The 15,654-nt window shown below is 39.0% G+C and overlaps 1 protein-coding gene across 1 annotated transcript in view; it reads left to right on the top strand.

Moving 5' to 3' along the window:
• LOC129641318 (sulfotransferase 6B1-like) overlaps positions 1–11,147 on the top strand; it is a 44,534-nt gene extending 33,387 nt beyond the window's left edge. Inside the window, exons 6-8 of the mRNA XM_055566078.1 lie at positions 3,279–3,373; positions 3,526–3,712; positions 11,029–11,147. Of these exons, the coding sequence (XP_055422053.1) occupies positions 3,279–3,373; positions 3,526–3,712; positions 11,029–11,147 (401 nt within the window). The remainder of the gene's footprint in view (positions 1–3,278; positions 3,374–3,525; positions 3,713–11,028) is intronic.
• The last annotated feature ends 4,507 nt before the right edge of the window (positions 11,148–15,654 follow it).

Genomic DNA, 15,654 nt, shown 5'->3' with positions numbered 1-15,654 from the left:
GATAGTAAGTTTCAGAAACAATGTTTATGGTAATATAGCAAGAAGGAGCCATCTGAGAAGTAAATCTTAGGTAGTAAATACAAAAAACCTAATGACAACAGCAGTAGAAATTAATGGCCCATTAAACATGATATTTTTTCTCTCTACTAAAGTAATTACCCTCATTTCTACCAAACATAGCCAAATTAAGACTTAATTATTTGGAAAATAAGTCTATGTTAATAAACTTGGCCTGATTATTTACATAAGTGTAATTGATCATACAAGTCCTTTTAAGGTGACTCTGCTAGAACTCTTTATAAAGAACCTCAGTTGAAGCTATTTTGGAATTGTGAATCCTTTGGGGACTTCTGCATACCAATTAAAATAGGTGCGATATTTTAGGATGGGAGCTCTCTGTGCTAAGCTGCTTCAGTCATGTCTGACTTTTTACAAACCCATGTACTGCCAGGCTCCTCTGTCCAGGGGATTATCCTAGACTATGGGATTATCCAGGCAAGAATACAGGAGTGGATTGTCATGCTGCCCTCCAGGGGATCTTCCAAACTTAAAGTAAGTCTTTACAATTCAAAGGACAGGATAGGAGCTCTCTAAGTCTTTACAATTCAGAGGATCCTAGAAATTAGCCCTAACTCTACATTTACCCCTGCTAACTTAATTTTTAGAAAAGAGAAAGTAAACCTGGCAGGCAGGGATCCAGAAGACTGATTGACATGGTAAAAACTGATGTTCTACAGGCTTTTCCTAGTCGTGCCCACAAAACTCAGTTTTGGAATGACAAAAAGAGCCCGCTCTTGATCATTTCAGGGCAGGTTTTCTTTTAATTCACAATTAAATAAACACTTGCAAGCATACATATATTCAGTTGGTATCCCCGCAGGTGGGTGTCCATTTGGGAGCTATTTGGCCTTTGAGGCACAATTTCCTGCTATCAGCTTGACACCCTAATTTATTTATGATATAAGATCTGATCAGTTTTCTGAGGACAGTGTGATGGATTGGATTCATGCTGCTTCTGAGTCCAGCTCTCCAAAGTAGGTCAGTTCAACTTTTATTTGTGTCTCAGTTTTCTCCTCAATAGTCTAAAATCACCATCTACAAGATGACCCATCTTTTTGTCATGTGTCCCTGGAAGAGTAATATTTACTTAATGGTTGTAGGGAGAATGGTTGTAGTGGGGTTCCCTTGCTCTTTGGAGCTGAATAATTCTGTCTCTTATTTTACTAGCAAATGGTTTGTTTAAAACATACATCACCACCTTGTTTGTTTTTATTTTTTTCAATTTAAGTCAAATATAACAAAAACCCAGCCACCTACATTTTCCTTTGAGCTCCCTGCTCAAAGCCCTCTGTGGTCCCTTCCCACAAAATGCACTGGTATGCCTTAAGATTCCAAGTCTCAGTGAAGTAAAAAACAACTCCAATAACATTTTTAGGATTATCACTTAAGAGCAATGAGATCTGGATAGCAGGAGAATGCACCAGAACATCTGAGCTGTACCAAGAAGCCAGAGGGGCTCAATGTGTCCACACTGATACCAAGTACAGGTTCAGGTAGATTCCAGGTACTTTCTGGTGTCCTGCCAGCTACACCATGCATATTGATGAAATGTTGATCAACAGTCAATCTAAGAAGTGGAAATTTTCATTCAAGCCAGCCTGAAGATTATCACTCATGAGACAGTTATTTCAGAAAGCTCTGATGACTATTTTGCCCCTTAGAGGTCAAAGCACAGTTTTGAAACCAAGGATTATATGTCAAATTAGGTATTATTGACAGTTGACACGATCCAAATCTACAGGTACAAAGTGAGTGGTGGGTTATGAGCCATCATAACCCCTTACAAGATTAAGGGGGAAAATTATTTCCTAAGGATTTGTGACCCTTTATATATTTAAGAAGGAATGCTACCACCTAAGGAGGCCAGCTGAATGGAGATGCACAATATATTCTAAAGGGAAGGGAGGAGATCCGAATGGACAGAGAAAGCAGTGTATATTAAAATTTTTGTCTTGTCATAAAAACTGAATTTTATCTCATCAGAGGCATGGAAATATGTATATGTAGTATTTTGTCTATTTATTTATTTTAAAATATTCATTTGGTGGCACTAGTAGTAAAGAATCTTCTTGCCAATGCAGGAGACACAAGAGATGTGGGTTCTATCCCTGGGTCAGGAAGATCCCCTAGAGTAGGAAATTGCAATCCACTCCAGTATTCTTGCCTGAAATAGTCCATGGACAGGAGGAGTCTGGCGGGCTACAGTCCATGGGGTTACAAAGATTCGAACATGACTGAGCACATAGTCACTTATTTTTAATATTTATTAATTTATTTGGCTGCATCAGGTTTAGCTGAGGCACATTGAATCTTTGTTGTGTCATCATGCAGGATCTTACATTGCCCCACCCGAACTCTCTACTTGTGGAGTGTGGGTTCAGTAGGAGTGGTGTGCAGGCTTCATTGCTCCGAGGCATGTGGAATCTTCGTTCCCCAACCAGTGATCAAACCCCTGCCCCCTGCGTTGCAAGGCATATTCCTAACTACTGAACCACCAGGGAAGTCCCATATGTAGTATTTTAAATGACTATATTTTATGCTTTAGATTGTCAAGCTAGTCAACTTTTCTGTGGTGAGAAGTTGCTCACTGTTTGTTTTCAATCATCATCACTTAGAGGTTATTTTATGTGGTAATATTTTACTTTCAAGCCTTAGAGATTTTTAAGGCTGTCAATTTAACAAAACAATAAAGAGAGCATATCAACTACAGAGAAATCCCTAAGACGGTATTTTTCAGCCTTGAACTGTGAATAGAATTTTCAGAGGAAGTTTGTAAAGTTTTTGCATTAAGAATTTATCGTTATGAAACACGTGTCACTTTACAGGAAGAAAATGATAAATTCTCATTTTTCCCCGTATTTCTCCCAAGATCCAAAGTATCAGAACACAATTCTTGGGAAAAAATGTATCTTTCTAGTTCTGCTGTCACTTCTGATGATAAAAGAATATTTACTAGAAATAAGAAAAAAAACCACAGCCTAATTAAGAGGTGACCACCCAGCTTCATTTCACAATAGTGTATTTATTAATAGTTAAAATGGTGAAACTGAGCTCTCTGAAGGAAACTCTTTCACTCCAGAGTCTAGTATGTGTGTACCTTACATTGACTACTTCACCGAGGTGGGAAGAACCCAGGGATGCAAAGCTATAATGTGTAATGAAAGCTTTTTATTAAATGTGTTATTTAATATTAACACAACAACTCACTTTTCTTCTAGTTGTATATGGATCCTGGTTTGATCATGTTTTAAGCTGGGAAGAACACAAAAATGCTAAGAACATTTTAATTATATCCTATGAAGAGATGAAGAAAGTAAGCCTTTTCTGCCATTTCAACAACGAAAATTTAAGTAAAATTAAAACAGGAAATCAATCAATGAACCCCATTTTCAGATTTCAGAGAATGAATTTGATATTTTGATGAGTTACGCTTTATGTATATTTATTTATTTGCTGTTTGCTCAGGATCCTTCTAAAAACATAAAGAAAATAGCTACTTTCCTCGGTTTAAACATGACTGACAGTGAGATTAATCAGATTGTTTGGAAAACATCATTCACTGAAATGAAAAATAACACAGCCAAAGAAAACTGTGATCCAAATCACACCATCTGCGCCCTCACTTCTAACAGGAACCTGGTATTTAGGAAAGGTAAGTCAGAGATGAGATGGTTTGCCTGGATTTATATTTGGAAGTAGTTACATTTTGCCATTTTTAATGTCTCGTTTCACCTTTGTTCACCCCATACCTTGCACAGCAGATTGTGCATTGTTATCCCTCAGTAAAGGTTTATTAAGTAAAATTCTTGAGTTACATTCTTTCCAGATGTTGAGATTCCCAGGCCCAGTTAGGAACCAACCGAGAGATAGACACAGGTGTCAAACAGATGGAAGTGATAGAGTAACTTGAAGAACGTGCTTCAGGTCTGCAGCCTAGTGTGACTGCTCATAATGGATCCTGAATTTTACAAACATGCTCCCTTAGTCATAGCCACTCCAGTGTAGTCCTGACCCCTGCTGGCACAGAACACTCAGAGTGTGGTACAGAGCAGTACCTGACACATGTTTTCTCTAGGAGAGAAAAAAGAGCTGATGGATGTGACCAGGGCATTTTTCCAACCTCACCAATCAATCAACTTGCCCTGCAGAAGTAAGGAAGAGGTGGAGAGAAAAGCTGGGATCGTTATCTGGGGATATTCCTCTGCCTGGAAGCACAGAGGGCACATGTGCTCAGTCGTGTCTGATTCTTGTTGACCCCATGGACTGGAGCCCACTAGGCTCCTTTGTCCATGGAATTTTGCATCAAGAATACTGGAGTGGGTTGCCATTTTCTGCTCCAGGGGATCTTCTTGACCCAGGAGTCGAACCCTCATCTCTTATGTATCCTGCATTGGTAGGTAGATTCTTTACCACTGAGCCACCTGGGAAGCCAGAAACACAGAGAGAAGGAAATAAACCTCCACGAATTCCTAACATTTTACTTAGAAACAGTTTGGATACACCTGGATATAGAATTATTTTTAAATCCTTGTGTATTTTAATCCAGATCTGGGAGGAAAATGTTTTAACATTTTTCATATTTTTCATAACTTACAAAAACAAAATTCTTTGCATCTATATACTCAGATTTCTTACTAAAACACACACATTTATTTGTTCTTTGCCTCAGCTGAGTATGTTGCTTAGTCACTAAAGTCGTATCTGACTCTTTGCAACCCCATGAACTGTAGCCCACCAGGCTCCTCTGTCCATGGGATTTCCCTGGCAAGACTACTGAGTGGGTTGCCATTTCCTTCTCCGGGAGATTATCCTGACCCAGAGATTGAAACGGGGTCTCCTGAACTGCAGGCAAATTCTTTTACCACCAAGCCTATCAGTTCAGTTCAGTTCAATCGCTCAGCCGTGTCCGACTCTTTGCGACCCCATGAATTGTGGCATGCCAGGGCTCCCTGTCCATCACCAACTCCTGGAGTTCACTCAAACTCTTGTCCATCGAGTCGGTGATGCCGTCCAACCATCTCATCCTCTGTCGTCCCCTTCTCCTCCTACCCTCAATCCCTCGACCATCAGAGTCTTTTCCAGTGAGTCAACTCTTCGCATGAGGTGGCCAAAGTATTGGTGTTTCACCTTTAGCATCAGTCCTTCTAAAGAGCACCCAGGACTGATCTCCTTTAGAATGGACTGGTTGGATCTCCATGCAGTCCAAGGGACTCTCAAGAGTCTTCTCCAACACCACAGTTCAAAAGCATCAATTCTTCATTGCTCAGGCTTCTTTATAGTCCAACTCTCACATCCATACATGACCACTGGAAAAACCATAGCCTTGACTAGACGGACCTTTGTTGGCAAAGTAATGTCTCTGCTTTTTAATACGCTGTCTAGGTTGGTCATAACTTTCCTTCGAAGGAGTAAGCGTCTTTTAATTTCATGGTTGCAATCACCATCTGGAGTGATTTTGGAGCCAAAAAAATCAAGTCTGACGCTGTTTCCACTGTTTCCCCATCCATTTCCCATGAAGTGATGGGACCAGATGCCATGATCTTCGTTTTCTGAATATTGAGCTTTAAGCCAACTTTCTCACTCTCCTCTTTCACTTTCATCAAGAGGCTTTTTAGTTCCTCTTCACTTTCTGCCATAAGGGTGGTGTCATCTGTATATCTGAGGTTATTGATATTTCTCCCGGCAAGCTTGATTCCAGCTTGTGCTTCTTCCAGCCCAGCATTTCTCATGATGTACTCTGCATATAAGTTAAATAAGCAGGGTGACAATATACAGCCTTGATGTATGTACTCCTTTTTCCTATTTGGAACCAGTCTGTTGTTCCATGTCCAGTTCTGACTGTTGCTTCCTGACCTGCATACAGGTTTCTTAAGAGGCAGATCAGGTGGTCTGGTATTCCCATCTCTTTCAGAATTTTCCACAGTTTATTGTGATCCACACAGTCAAAGGCTTTGGCATAGTCATTAAAACAGAAATAGATGTTTTTCTGGAACTCTCTTGCTTTTTCCATGATCCAGTGGTTGTTGGATTTGATCTCTGGCTCCTCTGCCTTTTCTAAAACCAGCTTGAACATCTGGAAGTTCACAGTTCACATATTGCTGAAGCCTGGCTTGGAGAATTTTGAGCATCACTTTACTAGTGTGTGAGATGAGTGCAATTGTGTGGTACTTTGAGCATTCTTTGGCATTGCCTTTCTTTGGGATTGGAATGAAAACTGACCTTTTCCAGTCCTGTGGCCACTGCTGAGTTTTCCAAATTTGCTGGCATATTGAGTGCAGCACTTTCACAGCATCATCTTTCAGGATTTGAAATAGCTCAACTGGAATTCCATCACCTCCACTAGCTTTATTTGTAGTGATGCTTTCTAAGGCCCACTTGACTTCACATTCCAGGATGTTGGCCAACTCATGTGTTGACAGACCAGATATTGTTTTAACTTTACAGATTACTTTTGTCCTCTTGGGTCATTCATTTAAAAATTTCCTTAGAGTTGCAAGAATGAGGGCTAGGAGAAAGGAATATTTATTTACCAATATTTACTAATAAACTATTTTTGAATGTTTACCAAATGTTTATTAATAAACTATTTTCTAAAAATGTTACCTAATATTTATTAATAAACTATCAGGTTTATTAATTGAATAGGTTTCAAACATTGAATAAAATACAGACCTGTCATTCAGTAGATCATAATCTAGATAGTAATATAAGGTAATGACAAGTATACTAGTAAAATATGAGCAAAAGTGAATCTACATGGATAAAGGAGAACATGTTTGCCTAGCAAAATAGGTGAAGAGATCAGATCTGAAACTGAGAGCATATGCAAAATTTTACTAGGAAAATGCCAGGAGGAAATACATTCCATCAAGAGCCAACAGCAAGAAGAAAACCTCAGAACCACCATGGAATTGGATGGTATCTCCTAGAAGGAGCAGGTAGTGCCATGTGCTAAAGTGGTGGTGGTGGTTCAATTGCTCGGTGGTGTCCCACTCTTTGCGATCCCGTGTACCCAGACTCCCCTGTCCTTCATCCGCTCCCAGAGTTTGCTCAACTTATGTCCATTGAGTCAGTGATGCCATCCAACCATCTCTTCCTCTGTCATCCCCTCTCCTCCTGCCTCAATCTTTCCCAGCAACAGGGTCCTTTCCAATGAGTTGGCTCTTTGCATCAGGTGGCAAAAGTATTGGAGCTTCAGCTTCAGCATCAGTTCTTCCAATGAAAGTTCAGGGTAGATTTCCTTTAAGATTGACTGGTTTGATCTCTTTGCTGTCCAAAGGACTCTAAAGTGATAGATGATACATAAAGCAGAATGAGAGAGAGAAATATTATGGCCAGAGAGTAAAAATCTCTGATGGACGCCATGAGGTCTGTTTGCTGTTTTAAGAATGGACCTGACATAGTCAGACCTGTTTGCTAGAAAATTAATAGAACCAGAGTTGAAATTGATTAGAATAGAGTGAAAGCAGAAGCAGAAAGTGCAGTTAAAAGGTTGTTGTAATGGTGCAGGTAAGAAACATCGAGGGTCACAATTTGGATAGTGGCATTGAGACACTGATGGGTGCTGCTCAGCTGAGAAGTCAGTTTAGGAGCCATCACCAGACTGTGGAATTAGGTAAAATTGTTCAGGGTGAGTGGGAGGAACTAGTGAAGAAAGGATAGACATGGGAAATCCCAAGAACCCTGACATTAACAGCCCAAGACAAGCCAAGAAAAGAGATCTGCCAGAATTAGTAGAAAGAAAAACCAGGGTTAAACATGACCATTTGTTTAGCATTTGTGAATTCTGAGAATGCAGTTTCTATAGCAGTGGAGATGAAAACCACATTGAGGTGGAGGTTAAAGAGTTAAGAGATTAAACAAGAGGAGCAGAAGCGAAAGACCACTCTTAAGAAGCAGAAGAATGGAGGACAGTATTGGAAAGATATCAAAGCAGGGTGGGGAGAAGGGTTAGAAGGAGAGGAAGAGATGATAAAGGGAAGACAGAACATAGAAAGGGATGCACGAAGAAAAGAGTAGAGAGAAACAGGAAGGCACTCGGAGGGTCAATGGTAAAGAGAATGCTGAAAAATAAGGAAGTTCTGATCCTTAGTCCAGTACTTCTGCTGACGTCTTTTATCTTTGCCCTTTGAAATCTGATTAGCAATACTCAGTATTCACATGGCTTATCCTGCAACCTTGAGAAATTTTACTCCAATGAGTTAATCTCTGACTTGGCAACTAGTGACCCTAGCAAATATCACCAGGTGAAACCATATCAACATAACTGTAACTAGCAACAGTAATTCTAACACGTTTAAATTCTCCCTAAAAGTGGTTTCCTTATTATATATATATATATATATTAAAAAAAAAAATAAGTAACAGTGGAAACAGCCTCTCTGAGACTAGTCCCCCTCAGGGCCAATTAGTAAATTAGGATTATATGAGGAATTATACACAAGGATGGGTCAATAGAGACCATTCACTTCATTTCTTGAATGGCTGGATGGAGAGTGAGTGAGTGGGGAATCCATCCTTTAAAAATAATCATTTCAACCAAATGACTAAAGTTATTGATTCAGACTCTGTGATAAACAGAGCCATTCCTTACTTTTCAGAGGGGAATTTGTGTCTGCAGTTGTCTTTGAAGTCGGAAATGGAACTGATATTCTAGAAAATTACTATGGTGGCCACAGTGATAAGGTGATAAGGAAGGGTACAGCATAGTTCACAGAAGTGTCAGAAGTCCAAAGGCCCATACACACTAAAACTTAGGGGGAATATCACAGGTGGATAGAAATATATATGGACAGGATGCATGTTGCAATATTGCTTATAACAATGAAAACCTTGGATGCACTTACATGGCACTTAATATATTTAGTCAGAAATTTAAATCTATTAAGTTACATTCATGTTTTTGATGGAGTCACCAAAACTAGAAATGCTAGATGAAGAACAGCCACTGTTTATTGAGCACTTATTCTATGCCAGGAACATTATTTGATTTATGTAAAACTTGGAAACAGACTTTTAGGATGCTGTTCATGTGATTTTATTGAGACACCAGGCATCTGAATAACTTATCCAATATCACACCACTAGTAGTTGGCAGAGTCAAGATTAGAACCCAGATGGTATTATTCTATTCAGGATAACTTTCATTGTAGGTGTACAAATAGTAATATTGGAAGATGGTCAAAGTAGAATGAGAAAAGTAGGTTATAATTGTATGATTTTAAATGCAGTTTATATGCTTATATATGTTTGCAAAGAAAAGCATCTAGAAGAATGCATGCTAACCAATTTATCAGCCATGTGAGTTGGGTGTATTTTCTTGATTTTTATCTTCTTTTGCTTATAGGTATGTATTTTCTGAAATGTATATATTATTCTTTAAATAGTTTTTTATTTAAAAAAGTAGAAGAAAGAGTAAAAGAATAAATCAGAAACCAAGCACACAGAAGTCAGGTCAAATGTAAAAAGAAAGACAATAATGGTTCAGGTGAATTAATATAAGAAGCCAGAAAGGAGAGCCAAGAAGGATGAAAGAATATTAAGTAAATTGATAGCATTAACACTGCTCTCCTAAGGGCCAGGCACCTTGATCTCATGAAGTTGACTTTGTGCCCCAACTGATGATGTATTTCAGAAGCAATACCATTTCCTGACTCTGGGATCTTCTATCTCTGATATGACTCTCTTTCCTTTTTCTTCTCCCTCAAACAGAAGAGTTCCACTTTACTTCTTAAACTCAATCTTCTGAACCAGGAATCAACAACACCCAAAATTTCTTAGGTTGTTACCTGTTTCTTTGCTGTAGGTGACATTGTCTGACATTCAGTCAAGCCATGGGTTTTGAACACCCACCATGTGGTCAGCACCTGACTCAGTACTACATTACTGTAGTAATGCATTACTGTCCCTAACTTGACAGAGTGTATAAACTAGTTGGAGAGAAAAGATTATAGAGAATAATATAAGACAGTCTATGTACATGCATGCTAAGTCACTTCAGTTGTGTTTGACTCTGTGTGGCCTTATGGACTGTAGCCTGCCAGGCTCCTCCATGCATGGGATTCTCCAGGCAAGAATATTGGAGTAGGTTGCCATGCCCTCCTCCAGGGGATCTTCCCAACCCAGGGATCAAACCCATGTCTCTTATCTCACCTGCATTGGCAGGCAGGTTCTTTACCAATAGCACCACCTGGGAAGCCCAAGACAGTCTGTAATGAAGGGATACAATGATGTATTTTGAGCTCCAGTGCACCTAGACTAGACCCCAGGGATGAAGCCTGGGGCCAAAGTGGCAAAGGACCGTGATCCACCAGGTCAAGGATTGAGGTTTGGTGTAGTGTGTGTGATGGAGGTGAGAAGGGCAGTCTTATGGGGTTGATGCAGTGGCCAAGGCTTTAAGGGTGACTCCAACAATCAGGAGAGGCCGAAAGACCATGTGATGTGTATGTCTTATTTCGATTTCAGGACACCTTATATTGAAAGTAAGGGTGTCTTACAAGTAACTTGGTATTGTAGCCTTTTTTTTTTTAACTTTCTGTAACCAATTTTGTGAAGGAAAATTTCCTAAAATGAGACTAGTGAACCACCCCTATAGTATGTTATCAGCCCTGTTACTACTGCAGAGGTGAAGAGGTAGAAAAATAAATGAAGCAACATTGTGTCCACTTTGCTTTCTGTTTGTATTAAATGTAGGTGAGATCCTTCTTTGCCTGCTATAGTAAAACCTAGGGTATTTATATATTTTTATTTTCTTTCCAAGAAATAACTTTTCAAGCTATACAAATTAATATGCAATTACTGAAGAAATTAGAAATGACAGATAAGCAAGTGAAGAAAAGAATAGTTCCCCACCATCTTAGCAGCAAGAGATAAAATTATTCACATTTTCTTATAAATCTTACAGTTTCCTTTTGTACATACTATACATTTAAATTGGTTCTTGTCTGATTTCTTTCTAATTTTTTTCAGGGGCAGTGGGTGATTGGATAAACTACTTCACTTCAAAGCAGAAGCAAGTATTTGATGAACTATTCACAGAGAAAATGAAGCATAGTGAACTAGCAAAACACTTTGGAGATTACTCTTAATATAAATGGGAAATGAAACCAATTTCCATTTTATGCAAGGCAGTGCTTGGGGAATACATAAATATTTTTCACCAGTGTGGAAAGCAGATATTTCTTGCAGTGAAAAACAGACACCTTATGAAAAAGTGTCATGTGTGAGAGACAATTATTAGCCTATTTGGGGATAGAAAATTACTAATAAAAGGAAGTATACAATTTTTGCATGGCTGAATTATATGTCTGCTTTCAGGATGTTCATAAGACAAGGAGATTACTTTTATTTAGAGATAGAATATTACTGTGGGTGTTCTAGAAGCTGCATTAATGTACAGCAAAAGAGGTGTGGGGTTAACCAAAATAACAAATGTCTGAGAAGAAATTATTTTCTGCCTATTTAGACCATCATGACCTCTAGACAAACATTTTTTATTTCAACATTCCCCAGTGTCTATGTAAAAATATTCTCCAGTGTCATACAATGACAGACATCATTTTATTAAGGAGAGAACTCTTAATAGATTATATTAAATGATAGTCTGGTATATTAGTGAGGATGAAGAATGAAAAAATATTCTTTAGCTTTAAATTCACACTGGCTTGACATTCCAGTATTTTATCTTTAATAAAGTCAAATTACAAAATGTCTTACTTTTCATTTTGAATAGTATGTTTCCTTGAATTATTTATGATTTTTTACAGTATTTTGAATATGTAGGCTTTCTCCCAGAAGCATTTCTAGCATTAGCACAATCCCCATAATTTTCTTCTGTAATGAATATTATTCTGTAGCTTTAGCCTAGAGGACATTGTAATGAAATTTCAGTGAACTTATTTTAGGATTATCACCTAAATGACAAAAGACAAGTTTTGAATATCTATGATACATTGTTTACACCTTGGCCGTATTATCTAATTCAAGGCTAAATGGAAAATCAAAACTGTGTACTGTATATGACTCTGAGCTATAAATGCAAAGCCATGGATTGAGTTAGTTAATTCAGCCAAACACTTTGATTCTGTATCTCAATGTATTGTTAATCATTTTTAGTAATTTTGGAGTCTTTGTGGCAAGTTTATCACAATTCAATAACCATTAGCTTTTGATCAGTCTTCTCTATAGACATACTTGTTATGAATAAAATGTTTTCTTTTGGACTTTATGCAAAAAGCATTTTTGCATAATTTTTTTTTTTTCAAAATTAAACACTTACAGAAATCTACTTCAACACCTCCCTTTCCTAAATAAATAAGGTTAGTGAATGAGAAAAGCAATCAGGCATGATTTTGGTCAAGTCCTTATCTTCATGTTGGAACTAAATTCATACTTAACTTTCCCTGATGTTAATGTACAGAGAATGACTAAGTCATTGGAGTAATGCAAAGGATTAGAGACTGGCAAGAGGAGAAGACAATGACTGTGGTCTTCAAGGCACCAAATTCCATGAGGCTGTATCATCTTCTCATGTTGAGATGATCACTGAGGGACTTCCCTGGCGGTTCTTCAAGGCACCAAATTCCATGAGGCTGTATCATCTTCTCATGGTGAGATGATCACTGAGTGGCTTCCCTGGCGGTCCAAAGAGTACGACTTCTCCTTCCAGTGCAGAAGGTGCAGGGTCGATCCCTAGTCAGGAAGCTAAGATCCCATATGCCTTGTAACCAAAAAAACAAAAACGTAAAACAGAAGCAGTATTGCAACAAATTCAAGAAAGACTTTAAAAAATGGTCCATGTCAAAAAAAAAAAAAAAAGACCATCACTGAGATGGAGAGAATGGAAATAGGACTTTATTTGATATGTTTGGGATCATTGTAATCCAGTTTTGTCAGGAAATTGTTTAAGATCAATTAGTTAAAGTTATAACTAAGAGCCTTGATTCATTCATCACTATCAGTCAGGTAAGAAAAGTTTTTGGAGCATATTCTATGTTCCAGGCCTTATTGTAGACTCTAGGGACACATGGTGAACTTGAAAACGCTCTCAAGATGCCTACATTCTAAATATATAATTAAAAAAAAAATTTTTGAGATATGCCATGTACCAAAATGTTCTCTAAAGGAGATAAAATAAGGCAATGTAGCAAACAGTGACTGCAGAGAGGCCTTAGCTGCATGTTGGGTTGAGGACCCTGAGGAGGCAATGTAGGAGATTCAAGATGAGTGATGAGTGGGGCTCCCTGGGCTTGGAGGCATGGCAAGGAATTTGTATTTTGTGCTAGATGGGGGATTTCCCATAGAGGAGTGAAACATCCTGATGGATCCTTTCACAAGATCAATCTGATGACTAGATGGAGGATGGACCTCGGGTCAAGGTAAGAGGCAGGTACAAATGCCTGGTACAGGAGTGTAGGTCAGGGAAGAGGGACTCATGGATAATGTAGCAGTGGGAATGGTGAAAAATGGTCAATTTTAGGATATAACATGGATATTGAAATAGCTTACCTGTTATAGAAATGAAAGACAGAAAGGAATAGAAGATGAAGCCTAGATTTTTAGCTAACCAGCTGAGTATCTGAGAAACTTTTTATTTAAATGAAGATTTGATAGCAGCATGATTTTGGTGGTGGCAATTGGGGGAGCTAAGGATCAAGACCTCTGCTTGGGCCATGCTATTGGAAATGTCTATTAGATACCAGGTAACAGGTAGGATAAGGTATGAAATTAAAAGATGCTTGCTCCTTGGAAGAAAAGCTATGACAAACCTAGACAGCTTATTAAAAAGCAGAGACATTACTTTGCTGACAAAGGTCTGTCTAGTCAAAGCAATGGTCTTTCCAGTAGTTATGTATGGACGTGAGTGTTGGACCATAAAGAAGGCTGAACACCAAAGAATTGATGCTTTTGAACTGTGGTGTTGGAGAAGACTCTTGAGAGTCCCTTGGACTGCAAGGAGATCAAACCAGTCCATCCTAAAGGAAATTAGTTCTGAATATTCATTGGAGGGACTGATGCTGAAGCTGAAATTCCAGTACTTTGGACACCTGATGTGAAGAACTGACTCATTAGAAAAGACCCTGATACTGGGAAAGATTGAAGGCAGGAGGAGAAGGGGACAGCGGAAGATGAGATGGTTGGATGGCATCACCGACTTGATGGACATGAGTTTGAGCAAGCTCCGGGAGATGGTGAAGTACAGGGAAACCTGGCATGTTGCAATCCATGGGGTCTCAATGAGTTGGACATGATTGAGCAGCAACAATAAAGAAAATCTCTCTGATGATTGTGGTGCTGTTCCCAGGATCCAATAGGGTGATTTAAGAAGGTGGGGAAAAATCCCACAGTCCAGATTTGTGTGGGAGATACAAAGGCAAACGCCTATCCTATGACCGTACTTTCAGTTTCAAATATATCATTTAAGTGAATGTGAAAAAAAAAAAAAAAAAAAACCCAAACCCTGGTCCTGCTGAACGTGTGCTAGTGGAGCAGACAAGTGAGCTGAGCTTTTATCCCCCCATGTCCCTCCTCCTTTTCTGCCGCTCCCTCAAAATACTTTGTGAAAGGCAGTATTTGACAAAACTGTAAAATAAAAGCATTGCCAAAAAAAAGAAGGTGGAGACATGGAAGGCTGGGCCCACTTAGAAGATTTACCGAGCCTCTTGTAAATGAGCGTCTGCGTGGTGATGGCTATTGCTGGAGATGGACTGTAGGCTAATGGCCACTGGTGGTTTCACCATTTCAGAGATAAGTTCTGGATCTCTCCCCCTGAACTCTGACCCACACCACATTGCTCCTTCACTTCCTTGAACCTGACAAAACAACTTCTATCCATTTCCTCATCCAAATTGCTCCCCACTACTCCCTTATGGATTCCCTTGTCTTTTTTTTTTTTTTTTTTTTTTTGCTCTTTTTCCTCCATTTCTCTGCTCTACCCTTTCCTCTCTGTAGTTAATACATCGCTGCCGGATCCTAATGATCTTTCTCAGGTTTCATTGGAAAAGACCCTGGGAAAGATGCTGGGAAAGACTGAGAGGGCAGGAGGAGAAGGGGGAGACAGAGGATAAGATGGTTGGATGTCATCACCGACTCAATGGACATGAGTTTGAACAAGCTCCAGGAGATGGTGAAGGACAGGGAGGCCTGGCCTGCTGCAGTCCATGGGGTCGCAAAGGGTCGGACATGACTTAGCGACTGAACAACAACAGGTTCATTAGGAGGCACTGTCTCATTTCCATGTATTTGTTTGTGCCTTAGAGGCCTTTCACCCCATTATTGATTTAACACCAGCTCTGAGAAACTCTTCTCTGAAACTCCCCTTTCTCTGCCCCATTGTTTTTCCTTTCTTCCTCATTGGCTCTTCAGTGACCCTTTACTTATATAGTACTTCCCACACTTAATAATTCAGGCTTTGTATTACTAGGTAAATTATATTATAGTTTATAAGTTCCCTGCCAGTTAGAGTCCATGGCCTGTCCATTTTTGTATCCCCTACAACACCTAGCCCTTGACATCACTCATCATGAAGGTGTAACTAATGTTGGTTGTCAATTGGATTTATGGACCAGTTTAATTTTACATCTTCCGGGAAATTCA

This window comes from Bubalus kerabau, chromosome 1 (assembly GCF_029407905.1).
Source record: "Bubalus kerabau isolate K-KA32 ecotype Philippines breed swamp buffalo chromosome 1, PCC_UOA_SB_1v2, whole genome shotgun sequence".
Lineage (NCBI taxonomy): Eukaryota > Metazoa > Chordata > Mammalia > Artiodactyla > Bovidae > Bubalus > Bubalus kerabau.
Note: the sequence above shows the minus strand (reverse complement) of the source record. Positions and strands in the feature narration are given on the sequence as shown.